General features: G+C 41.3%; 1 protein-coding gene across 12 annotated transcripts in view; it reads left to right on the top strand.

The window, feature by feature from the left end:
• CTNND1 (catenin delta 1) overlaps positions 1-23916 on the top strand; it is a 47089-nt gene that overhangs the window by 19051 nt on the left and 4122 nt on the right. For 3 of the 12 annotated variants that reach the window (XM_023756562.1, XM_023756563.1, XM_023756567.1), the window contains 16 exons: positions 3963-4079; positions 5509-5799; positions 7995-8066; positions 8800-8952; positions 9628-10163; positions 13795-14258; positions 15357-15540; positions 16401-16518; positions 16972-17125; positions 17565-17582; positions 18026-18094; positions 19075-19202; positions 19301-19451; positions 21449-21641; positions 21981-22095; positions 22639-22726. In XM_023756562.1, coding sequence (XP_023612330.1) covers positions 5605-5799; positions 7995-8066; positions 8800-8952; positions 9628-10163; positions 13795-14258; positions 15357-15540; positions 16401-16518; positions 16972-17125; positions 17565-17582; positions 18026-18094; positions 19075-19202; positions 19301-19451; positions 21449-21641; positions 21981-22095; positions 22639-22726 — 2638 coding nt within the window. In that variant the 5' untranslated portion in view covers positions 3963-4079; positions 5509-5604. Of the gene's footprint in view, positions 1-3962; positions 4080-5508; positions 5800-7994; positions 8067-8799; positions 8953-9627; positions 10164-13794; positions 14259-15356; positions 15541-16400; positions 16519-16971; positions 17126-17564; positions 17583-18025; positions 18095-19074; positions 19203-19300; positions 19452-21448; positions 21642-21980; positions 22096-22638; positions 22727-23916 lie in introns of those variants that run through there. The other 9 variants (XM_006091864.3, XM_023756565.1, XM_006091877.3 and 6 more) reach the window with 6 other exon arrangements.

Here is a 23916-nt window from a genome sequence, read left to right as displayed (position 1 = left end):
AATCAGGACTTGAACCGAGGTTTTTTGACCCCTAGTCTGGAGTTTGATTTTGTTTTTCCCTTTGGGAGTGTAAAGAATTCCTGTAGTCTACAGGACTACTGTAGATGGGAGAGGGGAGCATGTGGAGACATATCTTTTATTCAAAGGTTCTACCAACACCACCAAAACTCTAGTCCCTTGTGTTGCTATTTCTACTATTATTTGTATTAATAGCTTTCTGTGTGTCAAGACATTTCTCTTAGTACTTTATGTGGATTGTCTCATTTAATCCTCATAACCACCCTATGTATTTTTATTTCTCCCATATTACAAAAAACCCATGACGTTTAGAGATTATGGTACTTTGCCCAAAGTCATATAACTAAGAAGCAATGGAGCTGGGATTTTAGCCTAGTCAATTTGATTCCAAAGTCTGTTCTTAATTGCTAAGAACTGTAATTCCTAATTATATTCTATGGCCAGTTTATAGTAGAACAAATCATTATAGGGATTGTGCTCCTGGCAAGTGATTCCCGCCTCCCCACCCCCCCCACCTGGTTGCTATTGTTCAACTGTTTGGTCCTTCTGGATACTTGATTCAATTTAACTATTTTTGGTTTGGAATTCTTACACAAGAGACTGAATATTTAACCATTGTCATTACTTGAATGCTAGAGTCTTGCTGTAGACTCATAGGACCTGTGACTTGTTAAGAGAAAAATTAGGTATTTCCAGAAAATCTAGTCTTAGAGAGTAGCAAGGCTCATTTTATGTGCCCTGTCCCCTTCACTTTGGGAGTTCCATGATTGTCTTTTTTTAATGAGAGCAAGTGTAATGTATTTGAAAATATTAAGTGGCAAACCTGGAAAGGTGTTGTGTTGGTCTGGACTCATAAGACCTTCTTGACTCAAACTATCAAAGTCAGTTAATGGTTTACAGATTCTGGTCTGATATACGTGTGAGTGTGTGTGTGTGTGTGTGTGTGTATGTCTATATCTATCTATCTATCTATCTATCTATCTATCTATCTATCTATCTAGATATATAATAAAAGGCCTGTGGCCCTAACGATATAACGACCAAAGACCGGTGTGTGTGTTGGGGGGGGGGGGGCACACTATTTTGTGCGCTGGGCTTCTAGTGTGTGTGTGTGTGTGTGTGTGTGTGTGTGTGTATGGCATCGAGAAGAATCTTTCCTTAAGTCTCTGAGTTATGAGGCAGTGTACTTAACACATTTCGTACCGCTCAGGAGTTTTCTCGTGTTTCGCGCGCCATCTGTTAGGACCGCTCACGAGTGTTCTCGTTTTTTATGCCCATGGAAAAAGGAGCGAATCTAGATACTTATGTAAATTTTGTTTGGTCCCTCTTCATAGAGGAAAATGTTTTACGCAGTACCATACGTTAAAAAAGTACTAGGAACTTTAATTGTTTAATTGTTTTTGTAAATAAAAATGTTATAATTATTGAAAAACAACACCTAAAGTGCATTATGATAATTTAAATAACGTGCAGTTTGCCCAAAAACGTGCGGTCCCTGGCGTATGTCTTAGAGATTTCTATGCGGTACGCAATGTGTTAATAACTTGCCTAATTCCTTCATTCTCTTCCCCAACTATGCTTTCTTTTTCCTCCCATTTATTTTCATTCCCCTACTTATATCTTTTATGTAGACATGTGGATGATCCTTTAACCCAAAGATAAATGGAACCCCCCTCCTTTCCTGTGATGTTGAGGGGAAATGCTCTCAAGGGTTGTAGGGAAGAAGGGCTGGACTGAATTATTTGGACTTGACAGCATGCAGGATAAAGAGAACTCAGACTGTGAAATGGCATAGATCTGGGATTAAATTCAAAACTTGCTATTAACTGAGACCTTGGTTAATTTCTTCACTTAGAACAAGTTTTCTCATTTGCAGTAAAACTTCCTTAGGGTTGTTGTAAGAATTGCCAGGATAATATACATTCAGTAATTATTAGTTCTTTTCACCTTAATTTTCTCGTTGGTAATAAACTGCAAAGGCCTCCAATAAGTATTCAAGAACTTACAGCAGAAGTGTAATGTGATGATGACTGCCAGACCCCGGAGAAGCACTCTATGTCCCAGAAACACTGGCCTAGGTGGGGCCTACTAGTAAATAGAGTTGGAGTAGGAAAACAAGCTTATCCACTCCTTAGAACCCAGTTATGCTCTTGATTCAATTATTTTTACCTACTAGTTCACAAAATACTTTTGGGCTGAGGCATTACCATTATTAAGTAATGTAATGGGAAGATAGAAACTAGCTCTTGAAACAACTTAATACCTCATATTTGTATAATATACATTATGTCACCTTATCCTTACAGCAACTCTGAGTTAAACTGGGCTAGTGGTATTGGGATTTTACTGAGAACATGGCAGTGACCTGCTGCCGTTGTTGGCTAGTGGCAGAGCCAGGACTGGGACCAGACTTCTGAGTCCTATTCTGGTCCTACACAGCCTCTGCTTCTACTCTCTTTCAGGCAGAAAATCTCTCTATGCCTAGGAAATCTGAATTTCTTTCTACTTAACTGTGCTGTCCTCTTCTTCAAATTAGAGTCAAGTGGTCAGCTTTTAAAGCCACGAAGCTAGGAAAAGATACTGCTTCCTGACTTAGAGTCCTGAGTAGTTTTCCTACTATTCTTCCTAATTCCCTTTATTGAATTAAAGTCGTGAGGGCAAAAAGTCGCCATTTATGGAAGGGTGACAGACTATTTCTCTGTGTAGTGGGGAGTGTTGTCACTGTATGCCCCATAGTAGTGGTAGTTTGAGCTTTTATTAGCAAAGAAAATTACAGGGTAGAGGCTACCAGAGTGGTAACTGCAGTTCAGGCCCTGTTGAAACCCAGAACTGGAAGAATCTCTCCTGAACTCAAGAGTCCTCTTGGTGTGGAAGGTTCATAGGTCATTGTAATAGCGGATATGGCAAGTGCTTAAAATGAAGAAATGGAGATGAAAAGGGAGCAACCTTTTTTAAAAATAAGGGTACTTATTAAAGCCATTTGAGTATCCTGTTGGAATGTAGGGTGAGAATATGAAAAAGTAACAGTGGGTTTTGGAATGAAAAGAACAGAAGTTGATAAGTGATTGTGGGAGCCTAGAACTGGAAGTGGGAGGAATTTAGAAAAGGGCTACCACATTCTTGGATTTAGGGACTGGATCCACTGGAAGAAGTCTGAGTGATGGAAACTTAAATAGGGAGTTTATTGAGCACCCATTTATCAGTTACTCTGGGTACTCTTGCTTGCTGAATGCTCCCTATACAGGCATACCGCATTTTATTGCATTTTACAGATGTTGTGTTTTTCACAAATTGAAGCCAAGACCCTCCACCAGCAAAAAGATTACATACATCTTGCTTTATTGCAGTGATCTGGAACTGAACTGCAGTATCTCTGAAGTATGCCTGTATAAAGCAAAGAGGCCCAAGTGTGCTTGGTGGGGCTCTGGAGAGCGTGGGAAAGGGAACTGAAGCAAAGCCTAGGCTAGTCTCCACATGTCTTCCCTACTATACTATTGCACTGGTTTCTCAATATCTTTGTGGGCATGCTGGGACTGGGCTTTGAGGTTTCTGTCTTAGGAGGGGGAAGGGCATTCCAACAGCGTGTTGTTGTTTTTTTTCCCCCTTTCCAATTTGGTTGCTGGGAACAGGGGGTAAGTGAATTTTTATTCATATTATAACCTGCTCCTGATTCTGTATATAAGTACAAGTAGAGGAACCTCTGATATGACAGTAGGATCCAGGTTTTAATGAAAGCTACATCCAAGGTCCAGGTATCTGAAAACAGAGCAAAGTCCAAAGGACGTTTGTCATATTAAGCAATTCCCAGTCATATTTTCAGTTATTCCCTTTCATTCCCAGATTGTCTTTCCCCCAATACCTGCCCATGCTCTTTTTATTTTTGAATGCATTGGGTATGTTTATTTCTTCTCTCATTTCCATTTTTCCTCCAAATATTTCTGCAGCTCTCTACTTCCTGCTTCCTCCTTGCTGTGGTGGCTGGGATGCTTCTCCCATGATTTTTCGAATCTAGACTGGGCTGTTCTCTGTTAAAACAATCAATTACGACCTTCTCTTAACAGGTGTGTATGGAAATATGTTTATTAAGATTAAAAAAATTTAAGTGTCTTTTTTTTTTTTAGGGGTTGATGAGAGGGTTGGGGAGGGGAGAGGATTTGCCTTTCAACATGGTGTGTTTTGGACTGGCCATAAAGTCTGCCATAGCCAGCATGCAAGAGAGAAACCCCATTAAGCCCAAGATTATGACTACAATGCTCCTCCATTTACTAGCCAGCTTGCAGTTTATGTAATATGGCATGGGAAACGCTTCATTCCTATTTAACTATCATTTATTTTATAAGTAGTACATATAAACCTTGTAGATGTTTTGATATTACCTTGAGTTTAGAATAAGTAAAGAGGTAAAAATATAGTCTGTTTAGAGCAGTGGTTCTCAACCTTCCTAATGCCGAGACCCTTTAATACAGTTCCTCATGTTGTGGTGACCCCCAATTTCATTGTTATAAATTGAACATAATTAAAGCATAGTGATTAATCACAAAAACAATATGTAATTATATATGTGTTTTTGGATGGTCTTAGGCGACCCCTGTGAAAGGTTGTTCGACGCCCAAAGGGGTCGCGACCCACAGGTTGAGAACCGCTGGTTTAGAGCTTCTGCTGAATAACAGGTGTAGGAAGTTCGAGGCATTGCTTGTCTGAGATTACAATATGAACTACTCTGAGGGATGGTTTCCTAGTTTGAGCCTAATGTTTCTTTTCTTCCACAAAGAGCTAAAGGACACTGAAAATTGTGCCTTTTTACACAGAGGTTTTTTTAGTGCCTCTCTTGCTTTCTTGTCTCTGTTAGCCAAGGCACATGTTTTGCCCTCAGTACTGTAGTATAGTTTTGAAAAGTAGAAAGGCTCCCTCATACATGTATTAAATATGAGGGCCTTAATCTTGTTTCCCAGCTTTGTTGGTGGGAAGTTTTTTCTACTTCACTTTTTGTTGGTCTTTTAATTAGCATATTCATTTAGTATATTTTGCCACCAATGCAGCAGTTTCAGTGTTCAGTTTTGGGTGAGATATTAAGATTTGTAACTGTCCCTTTATCTCTAGAAGTGGCTTGCCCCTTCAGGACAGTGTTTGTTTGTACAACTTCCATTAAGTTGATGCCAGCAAAATTTTCCAGGGAAAAAGAATATAATTTTAATCTCATGTCATGACTACAGCACTTAGCCACATTCTTCCTCTCCTACCAACAGTGTAGAGACTGGGATCTAGTTGTACCTTTCAGTAGTTATTTCTGGAGGGGTATTAAAGAGGGTAATGGGCAAAGGATCCTGCTTGAACAGACACTGGTGATGGGCTCTTAGACTTGGTGGTGGCTCGCTTTCTGCACTGCAGTGAAAACCACAAGAGGGCATCTTTGGCTCTGGGATGAATAATTCATCTGTCTTCTCTGACCTGTGACCTTTTCTCTCCTCTCTCTTACCTTCTCCCCGGTAGTGTGAAGTGAGGGGGGGCCTTCTCCCTCCTTCCTCCTCCCTCTGTGATCCAACTTCCTTTTTACCCCGCCCTGCTGCGGCTCTGCCCCTTACCTTCATGGACGACTCAGAGGTGGAGTCGACCGCCAGCATCTTAGCCTCTGTGAAGGAACAAGAGGCCCAGTTTGAGAAGCTGACCCGGGCGCTGGAGGAGGAACGGCGCCACGTCTCGGCGCAACTGGAACGCGTCCGGGTCTCACCACAAGATGCCAACCCACTCATGGCCAACGGCACCCTCACCCGCCGGCATCAGGTAACCCCTCTCTCCATCAGACCTGCAGGTAGGACTTTAGCCTGGTCATAGAGAGGCTGTGATTCTTGGGAAACTACTTTCCTCATGGTAATGGGCTGTCCAGAGCCCATGCTTTATGATGAATCTTTACAAGGATGACAAATACTGATTAAGAGATAGGGAATATTGCTGCTCTGCTGAGTTGGGTGCACTTATTTCTAGAAGCATCCACCTGATTTCCAGTTTTGCTGGAGTGGGATTTCTGGGTTGGTATGCAATTCAATTAAAAAAAAAGTTTTATTGACTTAAGAGAGAGAGAGAAGAAGAGCGAGGGAGAGAGAGATAGAAACATAGATGAGAGAGAAACATCAATTGGCCAACTCCCTCCTGGGAATCGAAACCTGGGCATATGCCCTGACGAGGAATCATCTGGTGACCTCCTGGTTCATGGGTTGATGCTCAATCACTGAGCCACACCAGCTGGGCTGGTATGCACTTCTAATAATAGTAGATCATATAGTTTGGAGTTGTACTCAGGTTACTTCTGTTTTCTCTGATCTCCTATCCCTCCCCCTTGGTATCAGAAATTCAGGAAGGTAAATGCTTGCTTGTGGTCAGGGAAGTTGGGCACCTTGTACTCTCTACTCCAATTCAGTCTCCTTCAGGGAACAGTATGTACTCAGGAGGTGTGGCAGTGTTCATAAATTGTGTATTCCTGTTCCATATTGTTCTTGTGTGCTCTTTTTGTTGGCTGTGCAAATCATGTCTTGGAGGAAGGGGTCATTGTTAATTTTGTTGGTTAGAGTTGGAGAGGGAGCATCATGCTGCAGTTTAACCCAGATAGCCACAGGAGCCAGTGGTCTCTGGGTTAGCTGGCTCTGTGATGTGACTTGGGAGAGTTGGTGTTAGAAATAAGAAGTATCTTGTGTTTCTTATGGTTTCTCTAGTCTGACTTTGCTATGATGTAATCTGTCTGAGGTTTTGTGTGTGTGTGTTTGTGTGTGTGCGCGTGTAGGTATAATCTCTAGGCATTGCCTGATAGACTGCATCTTAAGAGATCTCTAATGGGAACTAAGAACAGTGTTCATGCTTCAGTAGCCCTTTTTTACTGATTTCTTAATTATTTTTAAGACAGAGAAGGCAGAATTCCTATTGGGGGATGGTCAGGAATTTGGAGGCAGTATTTTTGTAACATTCCTAGGATTTCTATAAACACCAGAATAGAGGGTTAGGGATGAGAGGCATATATTGAAAGGGGAGAGCAAGATTGCTCAGGCTTGGAGGTGGTGGGGAATTCCAGGATTTATAGTATATAGTTTCCCTGTCTCTCTCTTTTATTTTTAACTTCTGCTCAGCAATGAAACCACACCCTTCCTTCTTCCTGAAAATAATGTTTAACTTCCTCTCCCTACAGCATTACACACTCTATGTAATGGGAGTAGGGTGGGGGAGGAGTCTCCCAAGGTGACTGGATCTCACTGTATTCTATTGGAAGAAGAGCAGTCAAATGTATTTTTATGTAGTATAATGCCAATAGTCTATTTCCTGTTGTTTAAGACAGAACAACGTAAGGGTGACTTTTTTTATGTGTTCTGTGACTTCAGTAATTGATGATGAAGATGTTGAGATATCTGTTTGCTTGAGGGGAGTTGGGGGTACTTGTTTTCTTCCTTTTTGGAAAGGGAGACTCATAGCTCTTGCTTCTTTCTTTAAAAAGCTGCCTGGTATGGGAGTTTCCAGTAGTAGTAGAGCAGTAAAGAAGGCTTTTGGAAACTCCCCAACCTAGCATTTCTAACTTTCCTTATATTCGTATGGCTTTCCAAAAAGATAGTGTTCTGGGAAACTTATCTAAGTCCCTGCTATTTATTTGGCAAGTAGTTTAGTGTCTATTATGTGCCAGGCACTGTTCAAGGCACAAGGGGCTACATTATTAAACAAAACTGGCGACCCCATTTCCCCAAACTGTCTGCCCTCATGGAGCTTGCATTCTTACGTTCCAGAGACCCAGTCTGCCAGAGTTCCAGGTCCGATTCCAATTTTGAGAAAGTGCTAAGACTAAGGAGTGATGTGGTTCTTTTACGAGTACTGACAGAAAGACTCCAGGCCACAAATATCTTCTTGAAAGTCCTTTTCCTGTTTGGAAAAAAGATCATTTGTGTTTGATAGAGCAAAGGAAGGCCACAAAATGAATTGTCTTCTTGTGGGCTATGTTTCAGAACGGCCGGTTTGTGGGCGATGCTGACCTTGAGCGACAGAAATTTTCAGATCTGAAACTCAACGGACCCCAGGTAATTCTTTGGGTTTAAGGTCTGGGTTGCATTATGTATATCTTCATACTTCCCCAGCCTATAAAAGCATATTGGTGTCTTGTTAAGTGCCTGGCACACTGTAAGCACCCATTAATTGGTTTCTTCTATTTAGGAAAATAAAACAGTAGAGCTTCAAAGAATATATGTAGTTTTTATTTTGGAATGAATTTCAATGACCATTGATCCAGTATTTGATCCCTCAACTACTATATCTCCTTTCTAGAATGGGTGTGTGTCTACTTTGTAGAAAATCCTACCTGAACTCTGGCTGGTCTTGAGCCTTAGGCAATACCTGAAGGGTAACAGAATCAGTCAGAAGATGGCTCTTACTGAGATTTTCTGGTTAATCTTAAAAGTTCTTTTTTGGGTGAACTTTTTTAAAGGACCACTCAGATATAGATGTAGCTGCACTTAGCACAGTTCAAATTCACTTAAATGGCCAGAAATGGGAAGTGAAATCTTCTGTCTCTGTCACTTGGTTGTTGATAATGGCTGTAGTTAATTCAGTTCATGTTTGTTAGAACTGGGAAATTATATCTCCTGCCTTTCTGTACAAGTTCAAAAGATGGGGACAGCCACCCCTCTAAAGTCCTGGGGCCCATAGAAGATGCATTAGGAGTCTCTATCTTCAGGAGACAGTACTCCTCATTGGGATGGATTGTTACTATATATGGCTTAACAGTAACTCTTATCTTTTTTCTCTTTTCTATAGGATCACAGTCACCTTCTCTATAGCACCATCCCCAGGATGCAGGAGCCAGGGCAGATTGTGGAGACCTATACGGAGGAAGACCCTGAGGGAGCCATGTCTGTTGTCTCTGTGGAAACCTCGGATGATGGAACCACTCGCCGCACAGAGACCACAGTAAGCTAAGATTTATAAGGTCTGGGATTTGTATGAGGTCTTCCTATGGTTTTTATTAGGGGAGGGGTTAAGCACTTAATTAAGGTGGATGAGGGCTACTGATCTGTAGTGAAAGCGAAAGTGATCTCTGTCCAGACATAGAAGATAGATGAGATATGGGAAGATGGAATGGAATGGAGAAGAGGAGGTGTATCAAGATCTACAGTAGCTATCCTTATAGGCATACTTACTGCAAGGGCAGTTTGCCTGCCTGGGGACTTCCTATACGGTGGGGAGAAGGATAAAGGGCGGTTGTAAGGCATTTCTATGTAAAGTGAGCTGGAGATAGGGCTTCTTTCTCTTCTTGGAATGGTCTAGAATTTAAGCTTAGATTCTACACTTCATTAATTTTTCTTTAAATCCTCACCCCAAGGACATTTTCATTGATTTTTTTTTTTTTTTAGAGGGGGTTGGGGAGAGAGAGAGGGAGAGGTAAAGAAACATCCATGTGAGAGAGAAACACTGGTTGGTTGCCTCCCCCACTTGCCCTGATTGGGCCAGGAATTGAACCCACAACCTGGGTATGTGCCCTGACTGGGAATTGAACCGGAGACCTCTCGGTGTAGGGACGATACTTTTACATACTGAGCTATGCTGGCCAGGGCTTCATTAATTTTTCTTTTTTCTTACCTAAAGGTCAAGAAAGTAGTAAAGACTGTGACAACACGGACAGTACAGCCAATCCCTATGGGACCAGACGGACTGCCTGTGGACCCTTCATCAGTTTCTAACAACTATATCCAGACACTGGGTCGTGACTTCCGTAAGAATGGCAATGGGGGACCTGGTCCCTACGTGGGGCAAGCAGGCACTGCTACCCTTCCCAGGAACTTCCACTACCCTCCTGATGGATATAGCCGCCACTATGAAGATGGTTATCCAAGTAGCAGTGACAACTATGGCAGTCTGTCCCGGGTGACCCGCATTGAGGAACGGTATAGGCCCAGCATGGAAGGTTACCGGGCACCTAGTAGACAGGATGTCTATGGGCCACAGCCCCAGGTTCGGGTAGGTGGGAGCAGCGTAGATTTGCATCGCTTTCATCCAGAGCCTTATGGTCTAGAAGACGACCAACGTAGCATGGGCTACGATGACCTGGATTACGGCATGATGTCCGATTATGGCACTGCCCGTCGGACTGGGACCCCCTCTGACCCTCGCCGACGCCTCAGGTAGGCAAGAAAAGGGGAAGGAAAAGATAGCTCTTCCTTTTCCTTCTTATTACCTTATGGTCTCCTTTCCTTTGTTTTTTCTTGTGGAAGTCCACCTGTTCTTCCCTTTTCTGATTTAAATAAGTATCGACTTGCCTTTTTCCCTTTTTATTTATTTATTTATTTTTTAAGATATATTTTATTGATTTTTTACAGAGAGGAAGGGAGAGAGATAGAGAGTTAGAAACATCGATGAGAGAGAAACATCGATCAGCTGCCTCCTTCACATCTCCCACTGGGGATGTGCTCACAACCCAGGTACATGCCCTTGACCAGAATCGAACCTGGGACCTTTCAGTCCGCAGGCCGACACTCTATCCACTGAGCCAAACCGGTTTTGGCACTTTCTTTCCTTTTTAAAAAGTTATATGTTCTAATGATAGAGAACAACTTGTAATGATTATTGGTCTATGTCCTAAACTGTGGCCGTTGCTTCTCTCCAAGAGTTTCTGTTATTTCTGTCTAACATCTGGCCCCTTTGGTGGTAGGGAACACCACAAAGGAGCCTGGTGCCTGGGGCAAGGCAGTATTCACTTGGTTCTGTGAATTTCTTCAGCTTCTGGTTTGTTATTAAGAACAGTGTTAAGGGTTTTAGGCTTTCAGGGTCAGAATAGACAGGTACAAAAACCTTCTCTGTTGTGGTTTTAGTCTTAAGTTAAAAACAAACCTTGATCTCACAAAAGCTCTGTAGGTTCTTATAGTTGCTTATAAAGTGAAACCAGGGGTGGTATCCTTAGAGGGTGGTACATTATGGACACTCTGAGAGGTCAGGAAGCAGCTGTCCAATCTGACTTTCCTACTCTTCCGTGGGGATTCTTTGGTATGAAAAAGGGAGTGATTGATGTTTGGACTGGTAGATAGATGGTTTGCCTTGAGATAATGTTTGAGAATGGGGGCTGGCAAACCTTTTCTGTGAAGAACCTTTGCAGGCCATATATAATTTTTGTTGTATATTGTTATTGTGGTAGTGTTCTTTAAAAAAAAATATATATTTTTTTATTCATTTCAGAGAGGTAGGAAGAGAGAGAATCATTGATTGGCTACCTCCTGCACGCCCAACACTGGGGATCGAGCCCACAACCCAGGCATGTGCCCTGACTGGGAATCGAACCGTGACCATCTGGTTCATAGGTCGATGCTCAACCACTGAGCCATGCTGGCTGGGCGAGGTGGTGTTTTTTTTTACAGTCTTTTAAATATAAACACCAATTGTAGTTCTGGGCTGTACAAGAACAGGTTTGGCCCATGGGCTGCCAGTCCTGCTTTAGAATAAATCAGAGGCAGTGTTTTCCAGTTAAAGGGAAATAAGAAGTAGGGGAGAAGATTTGTGGATGTCTTGATGGTAAGTATAGCCTAGCAGCTGTTGCTGAATTTCTGTATGAGGTCATGACCTTCTAAAAAAATGCCTTTATGCTCACTTTCCTCATATTAGGTAGCTTTGGTTAATAGTGAACTGGGTTGGGCCCAGGGGTATAGGCCCCATTATCTAAACCTGAGTCATTCCCCTTTCAGGTAACTTGGACTTCTAATCCAACTCCCATGTGACTCACCTTTTATTCTTGGGTGTGGGGGTGGGCTGGGGGTAGGGGGTGGGGCAGCAGACCTCAGATGGAGCAATGGTTGATAACAGCTATCATCTAAGGAGTCTGCCCAGGGTGTTGGCTCCTTCTGATTACTGACAAGTCTGCTTTTTCTGACTTCCTCATTAGTAGAGTGATTGGGCTTAGGTGGGTGTGGATGACCAGGTCATTCTCTGCTGTCCCTTGTTGTGACAGTTGACATAGAGAGGGTTTTGGGCCTGGTTCTTGGGTTTGTTCCAGGGTGGCACTGGACTTGGAAACCTGCTTGACTAGAAAGAACATTTGTAGCTTCCTGTTCTGGGCCGAGGAGAGTAATACAAGGTCAAACAAAAACAGTAAGGCATAATGATTAGTGGAAAAAGCAGTGAACCAGAAGATTTTAGTTCTAGTTGTGCCTTTGCCACTGGCTCTGTAGCCTCGAGCAAGTCATTTAATCTCTCTGGACACAGCCTTGTTATTGGTAAAACAAAGGAAAGAATGTCATGATCCACTGCTTGTAAAGAAGGACCTATTTCTTGAGTGACCAAAATCATGGTTATTGTAATTACTTATATTAAAATAATAATAAAAATTAAACATGCTCACTCCAAAATGAGAAAAAACCCAGAAAAGCACACCATACACTAATAAAGACTTACTGTTAACACTTTGGTGCATTTTCCCTTTGAGTTCTTTTTCCTATAACATGTAAACAGACTCTGACTTTATTTTTCCCCTACTAAAATGGAATCTTACTAATATACTGTTTAGTAGCCTATTTTAAAAATTTAGCTATATAACCTGTTCATTTTGTTTCAATGACATTAAATGCTTTGTTCATCTAAATTACTGTTGAGTGGTTGATGTTGACAGCTATAAGGCCTTCTGCTTAGGCTAACCTTGAGGGTTTGGTGACAGTGGGAGTGGTTTTATGGAACAAACAGTGTGCTTATTTGGAGAGTTCCACACAATAGATTCTCCTCTCTCCTGTGGGAGCCACAGTGTGAGATGAGCTCAACAGATAATGGGTCTATTCCTTCCTGGTGGTTATGAATAAATGATAGTGTGGCAGACTCACCCTCTAGTGGTTGTTGTTAGTACTGAAATAGGGATAATAATCTCTCTACCTTCAGTTGCTTTGTCTGTGTTCTTTTTCTTAGTGGCTGGGTATCTAAAATGAGATAGTGATCAGTAGTCTCTATTTTGACAGAATTGGAGGTATTGTCTTAGAATTTGGGGGCTGGAAATCAGCCCAACACATTTGTTGAATAGCAGAGGTGACCTTGGGATGAACTGTGAAAATTAATGTTCAGATTTATACCTCATATATAACCAGATCCTCATATGATGTAGGAAGTCCTGTACTGTTTTTTTTTTTTTTAAATGTTTTTATTGATTTTAGAGAGAGGGGAAGGGAAATAGAAACAGATGAGAGAGAAACATTGATCAGCTGCCTCCTGCACGTCCCCTACTGGGGATCGAACCTGCAAGCTGGACTTGCACCCTGAATGGGAATCAAATCAGTGACCTGTTGGACATTTGCCCTGAATGGGAATCAAATCAGGTCCCACTAGCTATTTCCTGTGTGTAAATGCCTCATTTCCTATTTAGTTACGGGCTTATAATAAGTGTTCTCAGGCATTGTTTGCTGACTTCACTGTGGCATTTAGTCAGTTGCTTTGGTTAACTGCTGTCTGAAGCTTCATTTCAGTCTATCCAGAGAAGTTAAGCTGTTGGGTAACATTCACTGCTAAGCAGGGTTTGGATCTTGTTTTGTGATTAACGTCTCTGAATGCTTGTTAACTTCATAGGAAGAAAAAAGATAGTTTTAATTTAGTTGGAGATGCCTTTAAAATTATTATTTTATCTCATTAAGAAAAATTGATCGGTATATCATTTATGCAAAGTAGAGATAAGATCTAGTGTACTAGAATTGGGGTTACTCCTACCATAAAGAAGAGGAGGTAATGGGAACACTCGGGAAAACAGCTTGATATATCCCTTTTTTCCTCTTGGTTCTTTCAACACTGCAGGAGCTATGAAGACATGATTGGTGAGGAGGTGCCCTCAGACCAGTACTATTGGGCTCCTTTGGCCCAGCATGAACGAGGAAGTTTAGCAAGCTTGGATAGCCTGCGCAAGGGAGGACCCCCACCCCCCAATTGGAGACAGCCAGAGCTGCCAGAGGTGATAGCCATGCTAGGATTCCGCTTGGATGCTGTCAAGTCCAATGCAGCTGCGTACCTGCAACATTTGTGCTATCGCAACGACAAAGTGAAGACTGACGTCCGGAAGCTCAAGGGCATCCCAGTACTGGTGGGATTGTTAGACCACCCCAAAAAGGAAGTGCACCTTGGAGCCTGTGGGGCTCTCAAGAATATCTCTTTTGGGCGGGACCAGGATAACAAGATCGCCATAAAAAACTGTGATGGTGTTCCTGCCCTTGTGCGGTTGCTCCGTAAGGCTCGTGATGTGGACCTCACTGAAGTCATTACTGGTAAGCTGTGGGTCTAAGTCTAAGGGAAACTGCTAGGTTAGGGTCACTGTTACCACTGGAGATGTCGAGTGCTAGAAGGATTTCCAGTCTTTTATACTTTTGATTAAAGGTTGTGAACTGGTGGCCTTAGGGTCAAATTCATCTCACAGGTTTGTTTGGGTCATGCAGGGTTTTAAAAATTTTAAAGAATTTGTTGCTAATGTTTAAAATTCAGAAGATTTTTACTTAAAATTCCCAGATTCTTGGCTTCTGTTAACAATATGCAAGAACTGGTATCATTGGATCTATTTTGCTACCTGACAGTAGTTGGTCTGTGCTGATTAAGGTCTATGTTCTTTAGTTTGCAATAATTCCCAACACATTCTGTTGTTCTGACCAATTGCCATGAGTTGTTGCATAAACATTGAAGCTGAGTATCATTGCCATTTGTTCATGTTCTTAACAATTTCTTTTAAATATCTGCTTATCCTGACTCACCTTTCTGGCATGTGTAGACATTTGAGCTTGTGGTCCTTTCTTTAGAAGAGTGATTTTTCAGATTGTGGGTTGTGATTTGTTAGTGTCTATTGAACACAATTTGTAGATCACAGGCAGCATTCCAAGAGAAAGGAAGGAAGGAAATTGCAATAATGATTGGTTTTCAGTTGGGGGCAATCTTGAACCTCAGAGGACATTTGCAATGTCTGAAGACAGTTTTGATTGTCATAACTGGTAGTGGGATGGGGGTGGAGAGTGCTAACGAGTAATGACCAGAGATACTGCTGAGTATCTAACAATGGACAGGCAGCTCCACACAACAAAGAATTATCTGGCCCCCAAATCCAGCATTTGAGAAACTCTGGTGTAGATACCTTAGAAAGCATTGCTTATAGTAAGAATTGTTTTATTAAACTGTTTTATGATATGTGTGTTTGTATTGAGCCATAATGTAAAATACATTTCTTACTGTGGGTCACAAACAGAAGCTTGACTCTCATTCATTACAAGGTATTTAGTCACTGGGGAAGACTGTGAAATGATGGAATAGGGGATTCTCTTTGGCATGCTTCAAGCATATTTTGGGTGCTGAAGAGCTGTCTGACGAGTTGTCTCTGCCAGGAACCCTGTGGAATCTCTCATCCCATGACTCAATCAAAATGGAGATTGTGGACCATGCCCTGCATGCCTTGACAGACGAAGTGATCATTCCGCATTCTGGCTGGGAGCGGGAACCTAACGAAGATTGTAAGCCACGCCATATTGAGTGGGAGTCAGTGCTTACCAACACAGCTGGCTGCCTTAGGTAACACAAGGGCTTTGAGAGTATGAAGATTGAATTTTTGAGGACTAATTTAAATTTCTTTAAAAAGAAAGTTCAAATTCTTTAGCCTGTCATTCAGCCTCCATTCTGTCTATATTGCAGGCTATGACTCCAACCTGTCTTTCTACCTTTGTTGCTACTTCCTTGTGTACCACATACACCCATGATGTTGGTTACTTGCTGTTTCCACATATCCTCCTCGCTTCTGTGCCTCTTTGACTTTGTTCATTTAAGTTGGTAGACATTTGTTCAGTACCTACCACATGTTAGGCACTTGTCTAGTCCTGTGTTTGTGCCCATGCTTTCAATTATCTGTATTTCAGGTCAGGCTGTGATCAATGCAACAAAAAGAATACAGAGTCCTAGCAGGGTGGAGGGTGGGGGGTGGGGTGAGGAAGATCTGTTTTTTTTCTGTTTGTAGTGCCCTTCTCTCCTTATTTATCATTTGAGGCTAAACTCAAGTGCCTTTATTTTTTGAAGGTTTTCCTGATTTCTTCTTACATTCTATAATTGATACAATATGTTCTTTCTTTCTGGGATATACTCCTATGTGCTCTGCCCCATTCTTCGTTTGTACTTCTATACAAGAAGCATCTATTCCATCTTAAATTATTGTGGTTGGTATACTTTATTGACACCCTCCCTGCCCCCTGCCCCTGGCCTGGTTCTAAATGTCCTGAAAGCAGAGTATCTTACTTAATTTCAGTTGCAGTGCCTTGCTTATTATGGGTATTCACTATTTGTTATAAGAAAGGTAGTGAGGAGACTTGTAGATGTTGAGGGATCTTAAGGGGAGGATTTCTGGATTTGAGTCATCTTGCCGCCTCTCCGTTTCCCCTTAGGAATGTCAGCTCAGAGAGGAGTGAAGCTCGCCGGAAACTTCGGGAATGTGATGGTTTAGTGGATGCCCTCATTTTCATTGTTCAGGCTGAGATTGGGCAGAAGGATTCAGACAGCAAGGTAAGTTAATGGCTGAGTGAATTCCACTTAAAACAACCATGAGGTATCTGAAATGCATACCTGTTATTCCAGGCTTTTGAATAGTATTAGATACCTAAACTAGCCCCTACTCCCTAAAATGGGTATTCACTTTAGGAGAAAAGTGTTTTTTAGAATTTTCTTCACCTCTATACCTTAAAGCTCTTTAGCCATACTTCCAGGGTTGTACATTTTACTAAGTAGGAAAAAGTAAAAAGCTTAAGGAAAAAGACCCTAAGTTTTCTGCCATTCACCAAATGTGCCATTCCATTAGCTTGGGGCTACAAGGATTTTGAGAAGCTTAGGGTACTTAGAGGCTGTTAGAGATGATGGATTGGACTATGCTTTTTGGATCAGTATTGTAATATCTGAATTATGGGAAGTCACTATAGGCATTCTCTTTTCTCATGGAGCCTTTTCTCTTATGTTCCCAAGCTTGTGGAGAACTGCGTTTGCCTTCTTCGGAATTTGTCATACCAAGTTCATCGGGAGATTCCACAGGCAGAACGTTACCAAGAGGCACCTCCCAGTGTTGCCAACAATACTGGGCCACATGCTGCCAGTTGCTTTGGGGCCAAGAAGGGCAAAGGTGAGTCTTAGCTCCTTCCTTCTTACTCTATAATGTAGGACTGGGAAAGGAAGGAACGCTTTTAACTTTAGTTGCAAAATGCTTGCTGAGCAATATAGGATCTGCCCAGTCAAGTATGTCCTTGTGCTATGCTGCTGCTTCCCCTGTGTTGTGTGCTTTATTCAAAAAGGTGGTCGTGGTGGTGGTGGTGGTGGTGGTGGTGTTGGTGTTGGTGTTGGTGTTGGTGTTGGTGGTAGTGGTGGTATCAGTGATTGGGGCAGTGAAGGAGGAGAACTCAGCTAATCTGGGGCCTTCCTCCATTCCTCCTTTGTGTTTCCCCTGTTTTTCTTTTCCTCTGCTTTCCTGCTTATTTGCTCATGATTCTGTTGACATCTCTCTCCTGCATTTTTCCTCCTTCATTTCTCCCCTCTGCTTTCCACCTTGGGTGATGCACTGGAAGATGAGTGGTTCTCCAGAGGTGAGTGGAATCTTTTAAGGTGCTTATCTACTTCTAATGTGCATGTTTTGGTTTTAGCTTCCCTAGTATTTCCTTGCCTAACTCTTCCCTGTGGATGCATGTAGGAAAATTCAGTTGAGGAAGACCACTGAAACAAGTTTAGCTCATCTGAGCTAATGGCCCTGGCATGCTATTTCTGGGCAGCAGTCCCAGTTACTAGAACTCAGGACAATAGCAACAACTGTGGTTATCCTTATCTTACCGTGCTGCTGCTTGTTTCCTGTCCTTGTTTCTGCACAGCCCCCTGCTGGGACAAGCTGGGGGCCTGGATATTTCCCCCCAACCCCCTCCACTCGATGCATCTCTGATTCAAAGATTTTGACTAAAGAATAAAAAAATGCACCAGGTGGACTCTTTCCTTTCTTAAACTTTTTATCCCTCCCCACCTTTTTTAATTTCCAAAGGGAAAAAACCCACAGAAGATCCAGCAAATGACACAGTGGATTTCCCTAAAAGAACGAGTCCCGCTCGAGGTAAGTTATTTTTTCTTTTCAATTTCCAAGAGTCTCATAAACATAGTCCACAGATAACTATTTGGTAGCCGAACACTAGCTATACAATATGTTTACTATTCTGTCTTTTCTGATTTATGGATTTGAAGTGATGATGAAAGTATTGGGAAACTATAGTATAGCAGTAACTTGGAAAGCACTGCTTGTTATGGCAACTATTCACATTATTGAGGGTAGGATAAAATTTGGATGATTAGAAATTTGGGTACCCTTAGTAGCCACAGTAGTTCTTGGGACTTAAACATTACTTACTATAAGAAGCCTCGGGGATGGGAGGTAATGCGGGAATAAGGACACATATGTAATAACTTAATCAATAAAAAAAAAAAGAAGAAGCCTCTTTATCATAGTTTGGATCTTTATATTCATCCATACAGTGAATCCAAAATTCCTATCTCTCCATGGATATAAAAATTTTAGATGTCATTAAATCTATGATAGGCCTTTTTACTTAGTCACAGTAAAGGTAGGAAGAATGACTTGGTCAAGTTAGAAATAATTTGTTTGAGACGAGGAATTTTTAACCCTGAGTGCTATCAATGAGCAAATGAATCCCCTAATTACCCATGCCTGGCTGCCAGGCAAGGCCAAAGTAAACTGTGGGAGAGAAGAGGCAAGGAAGGAGGAGAGACACGTTGCAAATGATGAGTTGATATCTGTTCTGCTCTTACCATGGACTGATTATTCTTAAGTCAAAATACCAACTTCTGTGCATGGGCCACGAAGTTTTAATCTCACTGTACATGTGCGTCCGCACGTGGTATTTTGTGGAAGAGCCACACTCAAGGGGCCAAAGAGCAGCATGGGGCTCGCGAGCCGCAGTTTGCCGACCACTGGTATAGGAGCATAAACCCATCAGTACAGAATAAAGGCTGGACTTCAATCAGCCATAGCCTGGTTTGTAGGTACTAATTACCACTTTCTTGTCCTTTCCTGTGTAGGCTATGAGCTTTTATTTCAGCCAGAGGTGGTTCGGATATACATCTCACTCCTCAAGGAGAGCAAGACTCCTGCCATCCTAGAAGCCTCAGCTGGGGCTATCCAGAACTTGTGTGCTGGGCGCTGGACGGTGAGTACCTTTTAGAAAATGGTTTTGGAGGTGGGAGCACTTAGCTCACTAGTTTGCATCCTTTTGTAATCTGTTCCACCTCCACGTGCTACTTCTAGTATGGTCGATACATCCGCTCTGCTCTGCGTCAAGAGAAGGCTCTTTCTGCCATCGCTGACCTCCTGACCAATGAACATGAGCGGGTAGTGAAAGCCGCATCTGGAGCTCTGAGAAATCTGGCCGTGGATGCTCGCAACAAAGAATTAATTGGTAAGGTGTAGGATGTTAACCATTCCCTCAGCATGTAGTACAGTGCTTTAATCCATCAGGTACTAAGTAATTTATTTATTGAAATGATTAGAGAAAGGATCCTAGCCCTCTATAGTTTGTGAATGCAAGAGTAGCAGAGGGTTATGCAATTGCCTTGAACAGCGCGGAGTGCTCAGCCCCACACAGTCAAAACCGCATGTATCTTTTGACTCCCCAAAAACTTAACTACTAATAACTTATTTTTGACTGGATGCCTTAGCAATAACATAAACAGTTGATTAACACATGTTTTGTATGTTATATGTATTATATACTATATTCTCACAATAAAGTAAGCTGGAGAAAACATTATTAAGGAAATCATAAGGAAGAGAAAATACATTTACAATATTTATTTTTAAAAATTTGCATGTAAGTGGATCTGCAGAGTTCAAACCCCGTGTTGTTCAGGGTCAACTGTAGTTGAATGGTTCTTAGAAAGACAAGAAGTGATTACTTTTAAAAAATAGAACAATAATAGCTATTATTTATTTATTTTTAAGTCCTCATCCCAGGATATGTTTATTGATTTTAGAGAGAGGAAGGGAGAGAGAGAGAAACATCAACATGAAAAACATCCATCGGTTGCCTCCTCTACGTGGCCCAATCTGGGATCTAACCTGCAGCCTTTTGGTGTACGGGATGATGCTCCAACCAACTGAACCATCCAGCCAGGGCCACAGCTATTATTTTTAAGCACTTACTTTGTTAGTAGGCCTTGTTAAGCACTTCTGTATGTTCTCATTTGTCAGCACTTTAAAAAGGTTCTTTTTTTTTTTTTTTTAATAGAATAAGGAAACTCCAGGTCAGGTAAATTAAATAATATGCTCAGAGTTAAAATACCTCATAAGTGGCAGAGTCCAGATATATATGTTTTTAAAATTCATTTGAACTATTATTAAAATTCTATTGAACTATTATAATATTTTTTTAAAATTTTTTAAAAAAATATATTTTATTGATTTTTTACAGAGAGGAAGGGAGAGAGATAGAGAGTTAGAAACATCGATCAGCTGCCTCCTGCACATCTCCTACTGGGGATGTGCCCGCAACCCAGGTACATGCCCTTGACCGGAATCGAACCTGGGACCTTTCAGTCCGCAGGCCGACGCTCTATCCACCGAGCCAAACCGGTTTCGGCCTATTATAATATTAAATATACTTTTCATTAGAATATCTGAAAGGACTATGTAGCTTTTATATATATATGTGTGTGTGTGTGTGTGTGTGTATATATATATTTATTATTGATTTTTTTTACAGAGAGGAAGGGAGAGGGATAGAGAGTTAGAAACATTGATGATAGAGAAACATCGATCAGCTGCTTCCTGCACATCCCCTACTGGGGATGTGCCTACAACCAAGGTACATGCCCTTGACCGGAATCGAACCTGGGACCCTTCAGTCTGCAGGCCAACGTTCTATCCACTGAGCCAAACTGGTTAGGCCTGTGTAGCATTTTTTATATAAGTATTCACATTATTTCAATGTGACTGAAAAAGGAAAGAGTAAATAAAGAAATAGTAAGAGCCCTAGCTGGTTTGGCTCAGTGGATAGAGCGTCGGCCTGCGGACTGAAGGGTCCCAGGTTCGATTCCAGTCAAGGGCACATGCCCGGGTTTCGGGCTCAATCCCCAGTGTGGGGCGTGCAGGAGGCAGCTGATCGATGATTCTCTTATCATTGATGTTTCTATCTCTCTCTCCCTCTCTTCCTCTCTGAAATTAATTTAAAAAAATAAAAAATTAAAAAAAAAAGAAAGAAATAGTAAGGGAAATAAATTCATGGCTATTCCAGGTCCTTTGCTCTTTTGATATGGTAATCATATAGGAGAATGAAATGGATTCATAGGGATAGTACCTATACTTTATATGATCATTGCAAATAAGAGCAGTGTTAGGCTCCTCATACCTGACTCAGCTCATTCTTCAAACACACTTTCCTTTGTCTCACTGCTATAGGTAAACATGCTATTCCCAACTTGGTAAAGAATCTGCCAGGTGGGCAGCAGAGCTCTTCCCAGAATTTCTCTGAGGATACTGTGGTCTCTATTTTGAATACCATCAACGAGGTTATTGCTGAGAACTTGGAGGCTGCCAAAAAGCTTCGAGAGACACAGGGTATTGAGAAGCTGGTCTTGATCAACAAATCAGGGTGAGCTCAACACCTAAAATTACAACTGGAAGAGTTTAAGTTAGAGGAGAGTTGTTAGGAAGGAGTGTTTCTTTTTTTGCTTCTACGGTTATTTTCCATTAATTACTGTAAAATGTGAAGTTGTATTAATTACCCTGTTCTCCATCTTGATTCATAAATTAATAACAGACTTTTCCATTAAATATCTTTGTATGTCTCTCTTTGGGACAGAATACAGGACTTGATCTTACCCATTTTGGCATTTATGTTCATATGTTACATTATGTTAGTGAGAACAGGGCCTTAGCTTCTTCCTTGGTCTTACATCCAAATTCCATGTGGTGTTATTTTCCTCAAAAGGAACCGCTCAGAAAAGGAAGTTCGAGCAGCAGCACTTGTATTACAGACAATCTGGGGATATAAGGAACTGCGGAAGCCACTGGAAAAAGAAGGATGGAAGAAATCAGATTTTCAGGTAGGGTAACTCTTAGGGCTGAGACATTTACCTTTTTTTCTCGATGTCAGATAATGTTCCTGTGTTTGGTTTCTTTTCTTTCACATTAAGTGTACTTTTGACCCTAGACACTGGTGGTAAAGAAATCATTTGGTTTGCTCCCCCCCCCCCCATGTGAATGGTGCCAACAGTTCATTTGCTGCCAAAATAGCTCTAGTTTTCCTCTGTGTCACAGAGCACTGTATATACTAGTGGCAATGAAGGATGGGGCCTTTTTTACTTTCCCCAAATCTGCAGCAGCCCTTTGATGGAGTTTACCATTTTCTCAGTCTAGGTCTTCTGATAGTATGAGTGTTTGGTATCTTTGTAATCTTCTGTTCAGGAACACAGATAGAAGCCATAATATCCTAGTTTGTTTCACTATGTAGGTATTTACTTAACCCTTATTTACTTCTTGTAGGAGTTGTATTTGGGAACAGGAACCTAAAGATCTGTGCCCATTAGGGAATAAGATGTGGGTAAATTCAATACTCTGACATTATTGCATTTTATGTTTGCCTCCAGGTGAATCTAAACAATGCATCTCGAAGCCAGAGCAGTCATTCTTATGATGATAGCACTCTTCCTCTTATTGACCGGAATCAGAAATCAGGTGCAGTATCCAGAGGCTTACCCTCAGCTTTTATTCCTCCTTTGCTATTCTTTTTTTTTTTTTTTTTAAGTATTTTTATTGATTTCAGAGAGAAAGGTAGAGGGATAAAGAGATAGAAACATCAATGATGAGAGAGAATTATTGATTGGCTGCCTCCTGCATGACCCCAACTGGGGATCAAGCCCACAACCTGGGTATGTGTCCTTGGCTGGAATTGAACCTGGGACCCTTCAATCCACAGGCCGATGCTGTATCCACTGAGCCAAACCGGCTAGGGCCTCTGCTATTCTTTAGTGGGCTTATTATCTAAGAAATAGGATATATATTTCTTTTTGAGTGAGCTAGTCTTTGGTAGAGAGTAATAATACTTCATTTCAGAGGTATTATAATGCATAAGCTGGTAGGTTTGATCATTAGAAAATAAAACAAAACAGGCAGTTAGTCCAGGTGTGACCCCTGTCTTTGCAAGTGGACTTAAAATTAAAATGACTGGAAAATGAACCCTAGTCTGTTTCTCTGAGTTGTAACTGACACACAACATTGTATAAATGTAAGGTGTACAACATGGTTTGATATATGTATATATTAAAAATGATTATTTTTTCCTTGATATTTCCATATAATATCAAGTAATACATGTTTACTGTTGTAAAATTAGAAAATAACAGGCAACCAGAAAAACAACAACAAAATCATTTATTTCTATTGCCTAGGGATACTGACTGCTATTTTGGGTTATATTTTTTAAACCCTTTTGTCCTATGAGCAAATTTTTCACTTAAGTGTATATTGTAACCCTTATATTCTTATTTTATTTTTATTTATTTATTAAAATCCTTATATTCTTTATTTTTTTTATTGATTATTTTTAGAGAGAGAGGAAGGCAGAACTATATATAGAAAGAAACATCGATGAGAGAGAGAGACATCATTGATTGGCTGCCTCTTGCACGCCCCCCACAGGAGATTGAACCTGCAACCTGGGCATGTGACCTGACTGGTAATTGAACCATGACCTCCTGGTCCATAGGTCGATGCTCAACCACTGAGCCACACCAGCTGGGCATGGATCCTCATAATTTTTAAAGACTGTAAAGGGGTCTTGAGACCAAGTAATTTAAAAATTGCTGGTTTAGAGTGAAGGGGTCTTTATATTAGGAGTCTGTTGGGAAGGGATTGCTTTAAGTCCC

Source organism: Myotis lucifugus, unplaced genomic scaffold (assembly GCF_000147115.1).
Source record: "Myotis lucifugus unplaced genomic scaffold, Myoluc2.0 scaffold_97, whole genome shotgun sequence".
Classification (NCBI taxonomy): domain Eukaryota; kingdom Metazoa; phylum Chordata; class Mammalia; order Chiroptera; family Vespertilionidae; genus Myotis; species Myotis lucifugus.
This window is presented reverse-complemented; position numbering and strand designations above follow the sequence as displayed.